Source organism: Dipteris shenzhenensis, chromosome 26, assembly GCF_047967505.1.
Source record: "Dipteris shenzhenensis isolate YYH24624 ecotype China chromosome 26, Dip_SZ_1.0, whole genome shotgun sequence".
In the NCBI taxonomy this organism is placed as follows: domain Eukaryota; kingdom Viridiplantae; phylum Streptophyta; class Polypodiopsida; order Gleicheniales; family Dipteridaceae; genus Dipteris; species Dipteris shenzhenensis.
This window is the reverse complement of record NC_141621.1, coordinates 28,560,260-28,569,201: the sequence shown is the minus strand read 5'-3', so window position 1 is coordinate 28,569,201 and position 8,942 is coordinate 28,560,260. Positions and strand designations below refer to the sequence as shown.

The 8,942-nt window shown below is 39.4% G+C and overlaps 1 protein-coding gene across 1 annotated transcript; it reads right to left on the bottom strand.

The window, feature by feature from the left end:
- Window positions 1–1,116: 1,116 nt before the first annotated feature.
- Window positions 1,117–3,640, bottom strand: LOC147884917 (serine/threonine/tyrosine-protein kinase HT1-like). Its single transcript, XM_087397635.1, has 4 exons — window positions 3,571–3,640; window positions 2,657–3,329; window positions 2,116–2,571; window positions 1,117–1,751 (listed from the first exon to the last, which is right to left on the bottom strand). The coding sequence occupies exons 2-4, from the start codon at window positions 3,245–3,247 to the stop codon at window positions 1,599–1,601; spliced, it is 1,200 nt and encodes a 399-aa protein (XP_087253761.1). The 5' UTR covers window positions 3,248–3,329; window positions 3,571–3,640; the 3' UTR covers window positions 1,117–1,598.
- Between the last annotated feature and the right edge of the window lie 5,302 nt (window positions 3,641–8,942).

Genomic DNA, 8,942 nt, shown 5'->3' with positions numbered 1-8,942 from the left:
CAAATCTAACGAGGACTGCATTCAAAGGGTGCCCTTAGTACTACAATGCTGGTCTATGTGTTCGTGAATATGTTTTCTGCTCTTGTCGAAATCCGAGAAGCAAAGTCTGGTGGAGTATAGTGGTTTGCCAGCTTGGTTACTCTATTTTTTCCTGAACTCTTTGAATGTGCATAGATAATTTGGCAAAAATTTCACGTGTTTGGTAAGTAGAGTGCGTTCCATAATTGATAGTAGTGGTTACATATTGGACATATGTAACCCAAAAAGGAGTGGCCACAAAGATGAATATTGTCCACCCTTCACATCAAATTTTATTAAGTAATCACTTTATAAGACAATTCTTTCTGCATAAGGCAATTGTTTGATATTTTTATTTTAGTTCACAATTTTCTGCAGTCTAGAAAGGGAGCTACACTGACCACACTTCTGTGCAGCTATTGGAACATCCAACATGAAACACAGATTAAATCATTCTAGTACAATTATAGGGAACACCAGAGAAGAATCTGACTTGGCCAGAACGTCTGTAATGTATAGAAATACAATGGGACAGGCAATTAACTTTTGCAGTGATTGCGCTTTATATAAAACGGGACAGGCAATTAACTGCAGAAGATCATTCCTGAATTCGTTTTGAAAAGACAGATTACTTTAAATATACAAGAATGCTATTTATAAGATTCTCCAACAAGGTGGTTGCAATTTTCCCTGCACAGGATTCAACTATTGTCTGAGATGACCGTTTACAGGGCACGATCATCTTATAATATATTTAACATAAGCAAAGCTGCAAAGGCAGAGTATTCAATACCTCACCAAGTTGACAAGAAAACATATATATTTTAACTAAAGTGATAGCGCTGTAATGACCGGGTGTTGCTATCAAAATTCACAGTATGATAAATGCCAACCCATGACTTTGGAGCCCAAAAAACACATTCAAAAAACCTTCATCCCTATTACAAGAACCTTTACATCCAATGAAAGAAATTAGGTCACAACAAACTCCGCCATATCTTGAGAAAGAAACCCAGATAAACATAAACAACTAACAACCTATAAGTTGACTGTCGGAAAGAAACAAAGTAAAAGGGCATGATAAAAACATTAGGAGGTAAGTTTTTGAAACGACATACAAAGCAGCAATAAAAAATAATTTGAAGTTATTATATGGACTTCTACAGTGCACACAAAGCCATGCTCCTCCAATGAACATGGTAACTCTGCCAAGGGATGTAAATCCAAACATGTCACTGGCAGAACATAGACAATGATCAGCTGCTCTCTCAGCCTCAGGGTTTAATGAAAAGAGAGTAAGGCAGGGCAGCTAAAAGGAATGGCCATCAGAGTAATTCACCCCAGCATTCATTTTTAACCAAGGCTTCTATTTACCAAAATTACACAAAGTAGCTATGTACCTTGCAGAGCCAACCTCCTGTAGACATCATGTGACCAGATTGGATACATGTCTATTGGAGGACCATAATAGAATAATGTCACAAATGTTGGCAACAGAAGAATGTCTACTACGTAAATTTCAATTTGAAATCGGCTGTGTATGGGACATGAAAAGAATGAGGCGTACAGGAATGACTTGTTCACTGCACTTTCATCAGCGAGGTTTCAAACTTCTCCAATATTTTTACTATCTGACTAAATTCTGGCCTTTTCGCTGGATTAGTGGACCAGCACTGTTGCATCAGCGTCTGTAATTCTGTGGGGCAATCAGATGGTACAGCTGGTCTGGCATTCTACATAAACATCAAGACAATTCACACAAATCAGGTAGTCCAATCAACATCAACGAAGTTTTCCCTTACCATGCTTGTACATAGTAGGGAACAGAGAACCTCACACCTTACTTTCTCAATAACCAAGCAAGATGGGTCACGGGAGGATTCCAAAGAGTACGATCAGTTCATCCAGTCCCAACTCATAGAGTACAGGCGTTCACCTTGCTATGTCTACAATTCATCCCCCTATTAAACTAGTATCCTCAGCCAACAAGTTTGGCTTCGGCCATCTTTGATGCTTCAGAGAATACCTGTCTTAGAAGATAGGTTGACGAGAGTAAATAGACAAAAGACATTGTTAGAAGCAAGCACATGAAATTACCTTTTGGGAAACTGCGAATGCAACTTGAACCGCAGTCATTCCTTCAAACGGAGTCAGGCCAGTTAACAGCTCCCAAAGGACAATGCCAAAACTGTAGACATCAACTTTTCTAGAACAAGGTTTCTCTTTAATCATTTCTGGAGCCATCCAGCGATACGTTCCCATATAACCTTTCATCCTGTCCCTATGGGATTCCAAACATGACACCCCAAAGTCTGCCACCTTAATGTGCAGGTCATCTGTCATGATAAGATTATCTGACTTTAAATCCCTGTGAATTACGCCTTGCGAATGAAGGTACTCCATTCCTCTCGCCACATCAAGAGCTATCCTAGCCACGAGTTCTAAGGAAAGGGAATGTGGCTTCCTTCCATGTAAAAAGACCTTTAACGACCCTCCGGGCAAATACTCTGTCACAACACAGAGAACCGGTGGCTTCTTGCATGCAGCAACAAACTGCAACCAAAATCGGAATCCAGTGTAAATCATGGGGGCCAAAATACACGGTGTTCATGCTCATAGGCGAGAAGCGAAATCTTACTTCGACAATGTTGCGATGGTGAAGACGCGACAACAATGCGACTTCATGGCAAAATAGCGCATCAAGGCGAGATGCCAGGGCTTCATCCTCTGTAGGCGGCCTAATCACTTTTACGGCAACCGCTTTCTGCTTATAGAACCCATGGTAGAGTCTGCTGTGTGTTCCAGATGCGAACTTCTGGCCGAGAAAGAGTTGAGACAAATCGATCATCCATTCTCTGGCCGTCTCTACTGCTTGCTCTCCTCCACTCCTCTCAACATATTGCGACCAGGAAGTGACTCGCTTTAAGGAGCGGAACCTTTTACTAGGCTTGTTCGAACTCACAGAGCTTTCTGAAGCCTCTTGCAGTTTACTGTCGGGCTCAGAAACTGCATTGGAGATGCCGAGCAGACGCTTGACCAGGCAACCAAACCGATAGCAGCAGCTTGAATGTGGAGATCCGGCATATACACCTTCTGCTGTGGGGGGCGAGGAAACGGAGCCGCGACTATATCGGCGTAGTTTGCTGCACAGACGCGTAGCCTGCTGTTGAGCTCTGCGAATCAGCTTGCGTCTTCTTCTCCGAGGAACCGAGGCCGCCTGCTTTTCCATGTGAAGGAACAAATTGCCACAGAGCGCGCTTCCTCGCCCAGACAAGGACTAGTCAAACATGCTTCCGGAATGTCTCCTCCTCCTGGAAAGAAAGGGCAGGCATCGAATGGTGCGTGGAAAAAGCAGAGGAAAGAGAGGAGCCGGAACAAGGAGATTGAGAGAAGAAGAAGAAATATCCCCGTCACTCGAATCTTCCCTCCGCAAACTCCATGGTACCTCCCCAAACTCCGTATTGCTGGCGCTAAACGAGCGGTGTAGATATAATTGTGGAGAAAGGGAAGAGAGGGGAGAGGAAGGAGATAAAAGGGGGAGGAAAAACAGACCTGGAAGACGAATTCGAAGGTTTGTGAGTCGCCATAGCCAGCCAAAAACAGCAGCAGCAGAAGCAGCAAAGAAAGCAATCACAAGAAAAGAAGATGAAGAAGAAGATGACCACGATCATATTGCCAGCTGTCCATTCCACGTCATCCCCCCTCCTTCCACCGTCCACGTCATCCTCCTATTCCCTTGCCACCTCAGCATACGTTCCCGCTCTTAGTCCGTATTCACGGACCGTAGCCCCTTGCCCACGTGTACACTCCCTTTAAAGAAATTATTATCGCTTTTTCTTTTAAATACGTGTCTTTTTTTTTTCATAATTGCTTCTCTTTTGAATCATTTTTACGCTGAATATAATTATTCTTTGCTTTTCTTATAACTACTACTTGTTGTTAGCTTGCATATATTGCTTTTCTTCTTTTTTTCTTCTTTTACATAATGGTGGAATTCTCCTTGTTGCGCATTTCCACTTGTAATTTTGTTACACAGTAAATCCACTCCTAAGTCTCAAACTGCCTTTTATGGCTTTTTACCTTCCAGGCTAAATTTGCCTTTTGACAGTCGTAAAAAATCATGTGCTTTTCTCCTCTGCATCTAAAAGTGCCCCATCCCTCAATCACATCATTCACGGGACCTTCCATACTCACAACCAACCTCCACCTCACATTGCCCTTGCAACAACTATCTTTCATACATTAGAAATCACTTCATCGAGACCCTACACAAGCGGGTGCCTAACTACCTAAGTTTTTTTGAGTTGGTGATCCCTCCTTAGCTGATGAACCTAAGTAGAATAACTACCTTTAGCAAGGCTTAGCATTGGCTATAACATGGCCTTTACACATTTTTTCCTAGCATCGCTTTTGGTTAGGTAGGATAGCACATTCTACAAAATGATATTTTTAGTTGCTATGCTAAGCACTTGCCTTATGTCTTGTGTGTTCAATTAACATTGTTACACTTAATCCATTCAGTATCCCTTTCTAACAAAAGCACATCAATAAGGTAGGAATATACAATCATTATGATCCTAAGATGCTTAAACCTCATGCAAACATTGTGGACTAGACACCATGTTTCTTCTCCTCCTTTCACTCAACCACGTGCATGGTAACTCAAGTTTGTGAATTTCTTATGACTCCTACATCTATTATTTAAGTAGGAATGCTTGGATGCCCTAAACTATTGTTGAGTGCTTGCGATTATGAAACATATATTTTTGAGATAGGAATGCCAATGGGTGCATATACTATTGTGCTTAAGGAGCAAAATATAGAAACTAATCTTGAATCCTCAACAATATGTAGCAAGTGAAATCCAAAAAATTAAAAGCAAACCAAAAGTAAGTTGTTTGAAGTGTCAAGGAGTTCCACACAATCATTAAGAGCCATTCACAAACTTTGCACTCTTCATTGAACAAAGATGAAGCTATGAAGTAAAGACAAAAAGAATGATTAGACAAAAATACACCCCTTTAAAGAAATTATTATCGCTTTTTCTTTTAAATACGTGTCTTTTTTTTTCATAATTGCTTCCTTTTGAATCATTTTTACGCTGAATATAATTATTCTTTGCTTTTCTTATAACTACTACTTGTTGTTAGCTTGCATATATTGCTTCTTCTTTTTTTCTTCTTTTACATAATGGTGGAATTCTCCTTGTTGCGCATTTCCACTTGTAATTTTGTTACAGAGTAAATCCACTCCTAAGTCTCAAACTGCCTTTTATGGCTTTTTACCTTCCAGGCTAAATTTGCCTTTTGACAGTCGTAAAAAATCATGTGCTTTTCTCCTCTGCATCTAAAAGTGCCCCATCCCTCAATCACATCATTCACGGGACCTTCCATACTCACAACCAACCTCCACCTCACATTGCCCTTGCAACAACTATCTTTCATACATTAGAAATCACTTCATCGAGACCCTACACAAGCGGGTGCCTAACTACCTAAGTTTTTTTGAGTTGGTGATCCCTCCTTAGCTGATGAACCTAAGTAGAATAACTACCTTTAGCAAGGCTTAGCATTGGCTATAACATGGCCTTTACATATTTTTTCCTAGCATCGCTTTTGGTTAGGTAGGATAGCACATTTTACAAAATGATCTTTTTAGTTGCTATGCTAAGCACTTGCCTTATGTCTTGTGTGTTCAATTAACATTGTTACACTTAATCCATTCAGTATCCCTTTCTAACAAAAGCACATCAATAAGGTAGGAATATACAATCATTATGATCCTAAGATGCTTAAACCTCATGCAAACATTGTGGACTAGACACCATGTTTCTTCTCCTCCTTTCACTCAACCACGTGCATGGTAACTCAAGTTTGTGAATTTCTTATGACTCCTACATCTATTATTTAAGTAGGAATGCTTGGATGCCCTAAACTATTGTTGAGTGCTTGCGATTATGAAACATATATTTTTGAGATAGGAATGCCAATGGGTGCATATACTATTGTGCTTAAGGAGCAAAATATAGAAACTAATCTTGAATCCTCAACAATATGTAGCAAGTGAAATCCAAAAAATTAAAAGCAAACCAAAAGTAAGTTGTTTGAAGTGTCAAGGAGTTCCACACAATCATTAAGAGCCATTCACAAACTTTGCACTCTTCATTGAACAAAGATGAAGCTATGAAGTAAAGACAAAAAGAATGATTAGATAGACCTTGTTGTAGAATCTAGTGTCGGTAGGGTGATGCAATGAATGACAAGTCACAAATAACATTCTTGATATCTTCACACACAAGAAGGATTTCAATTCTATACTTATACGAACTTTAAAAAGCAATGATGTCAAATTAAAAAGTTATAGATGGATCATTCTTTATAAAGTAACATGAAAGTAGATGTAAGAAAATCAATGGACCAAATACCCCTCCTCCACTATCTCTCCCCTTTTAATTGACTAATGGATTTCTTTCATAGCAATGCTAAGATAGAATGAGATTGGATGCAATTTGAAGCTCATTTTCCCCCGAGAGAGAGAGAGAGAGAGAGAGAGAGAGAGAGAGAGAGAGAGAGAGAGGGAGACTAAACTAGTACATCCTAAATGAAAGTTGGAGGTTTAAGTTTTATAGGCCTTTGAATTGAAAACCACCTATAAAGTGAATGCAATGCAAAAGCATCTAGTTCTTGAAGAAATGATGAGCTAGAAAAGCATAATTAAAGCAAATAATTTACCCCTAACTTTGAAAGTCACCCACACTCCTGATGGAAAAGAGATTCTTTCAAGATTAGGGGGACCTTCTCACATCCCCAAAAATGAATACAATGCAAAATCATCTAGTTCTTGAAAAAACTTTGAACTAGAAATGCATAATTAAAGCAAGTAATTTACTCCGAGCTCTCAAAGTACCTAACACATTTATAATGGATTAAAGTTTTTTTCAAGAGTAGTGGGACTTACTCACATCCCCAAAAAGTAAATATTTCTTTGATATAACAATAATTCCAAGTTTGGAGTATGCTTGAGCCATCATCAAGACTTTTGCCCCTTTTGTTAGAAGCATGTTTCTACTTAATGTGTTCTACTTAATGAGGGCAAGGAACAATACAAAAAATACTTTAGACTAACTGGGTCCACAAGGCCTTTATCTCACATGTCTCCTTCTTGTGTCGCATGTGTTGTGATACTGACAAAAGGTACTTGGAGAACTTTTGTCCCATGGTAGTGATCATGGCTTGTGACCAATGTTAAGCAAACTTATGCCAATGTGGGAATACTTGCTTCTCATTCAAGGAAACCCAAATCTTAGACACATAAACAACACTTTATCAACAAAGGTTCTTAGAAAGCCTATCTCTCAACAAAAAAGTGTCCAAACTAAATATATTGATTGTTATCAAGCCATTAGTTTATTAATGATATGAACATGAGGGGGTTTGTCTCTCACAAACATGTTGTAGCCTTCCAGGATCATTCATTAACACTTAATAATAACAAAACTTGTCATGCTATCAACCCCTTGCTCCCAATGACATATTGGTCTTTAATTTAAAGTAATTGCAAGGCATGTGTCCCCTTTTGAGGACTTTTCATGTGTGGTAGCTTGGGTAACTTAATTTAAATGAGTATGCTTTTCCATATTTCTTTATGCCTTATTGGAGAGACTGATTTGGCTTACATGACAAGGGTATGACTTTTAATTTGGTACTTAAATTTACTACATATATGAAAGCTAGGTCAAACTTACTTTACACAATCCTATGTACAACTACTCAATGTTTTTTGTCAACTAAGTTCAAGCTCAAGGGAAATCTTGCCATTAAAAGGTCAACCTCAAGTCTAGTTTAAAATTGGTGTACGCTTCCCTATGAGATTCATCCCTACATTCCTTGCTTTCTTATGATGTGTAATATTCTCCTAAGTTGTCTTCAAACATACTGTTTAATTTTATTTTGTATCTTAAAATGCCACGAGCCTAGCGGACATCTGAACACGAGATTTTCATGATTAAAAGTAGCACTGCAAAATTTGCCCTTTGTATCACATCGTCTAAGTTGTATCAGATTCCACTCTTAGTTGGTATATATTGCAAACCTTACCCAAGAATATATCTAATACTCTCATAAATTTCATTGCTTATTGCAAAATTTATAAGATGCTTGCGCAAGAGATACTACTGTTGCACATGAGGACATGTTGTACATGACAAAGACAAAAAACCCTACATATGCAGTAAGTATCATTTATAGACAACTATTACCATTCTAGGGTACATGAAGGAAAGCTAGTAAAGATGGGGGGGGTATATATTGTTTATAATGTAGGGGTTGTTTGTAGAGGAGAAATACACTACAACTAAGAGAAGTAGGAATTGTTGGATATGGGCTAACCCCCTTGGGTGCCCCCTTGTGTAGCTAGTATGGTTGATGGATTAATGGGCTTAATAGGCTTCTTGAGGCATTGGTGGACATGTGCATTTGGAAGAGAGAAATCCCATAATCAAAGGGCTTCTCTCACGGTCCTTGGATATAATGGTGGATTGAATCCTCTCTCTCTCATCCCTCCTCGGACCTTTTGAGAGAGAGAGAGAGAGAGAGAGAGAGAGAGAGACAGAGAGAGAGAGAGAGAGAAGCATGGCTATGGGATGGCGAGTGGGACCCTTGCACCCGATGCATGCCCCTCTTGCCACATGGCAACATTTGTGAGCTAATAGGAACAAATTGTCTTCATAATGACTTCTTTGTAGCATAAGATTTCTTTTTGTTTCATTCCAAGAGAGTGAGGGCACGGACGCAATGAAGAGGGCATGCAATGAACCAAAGGACATCGATGATGTAGGCATGCAAGACTTGACAAAAAGGGAGCACAAAGCATACTAAGAGAGAGAGAGAGAGAGGGGGGGGGGATTATGTAGTGAATGAAAAAAG

Coding starts and splice junctions, on each gene's coding strand:
- LOC147884917 (XM_087397635.1), bottom strand. CDS start 3,247: ATGGAAAAGCAGGCGGCCTCGGTTCCTCGGAGAAGAAGACGCAAGCTG. Junction 2,572..2,656: donor ACCATCGCAACATTGTCGAA/GTAAGATTTCGC, acceptor TTTTGGTTGCAG/TTTGTTGCTGCATGCAAGAA. Junction 1,752..2,115: donor CATTCGCAGTTTCCCAAAAG/GTAATTTCATGT, acceptor ATGTTTATGTAG/AATGCCAGACCAGCTGTACC.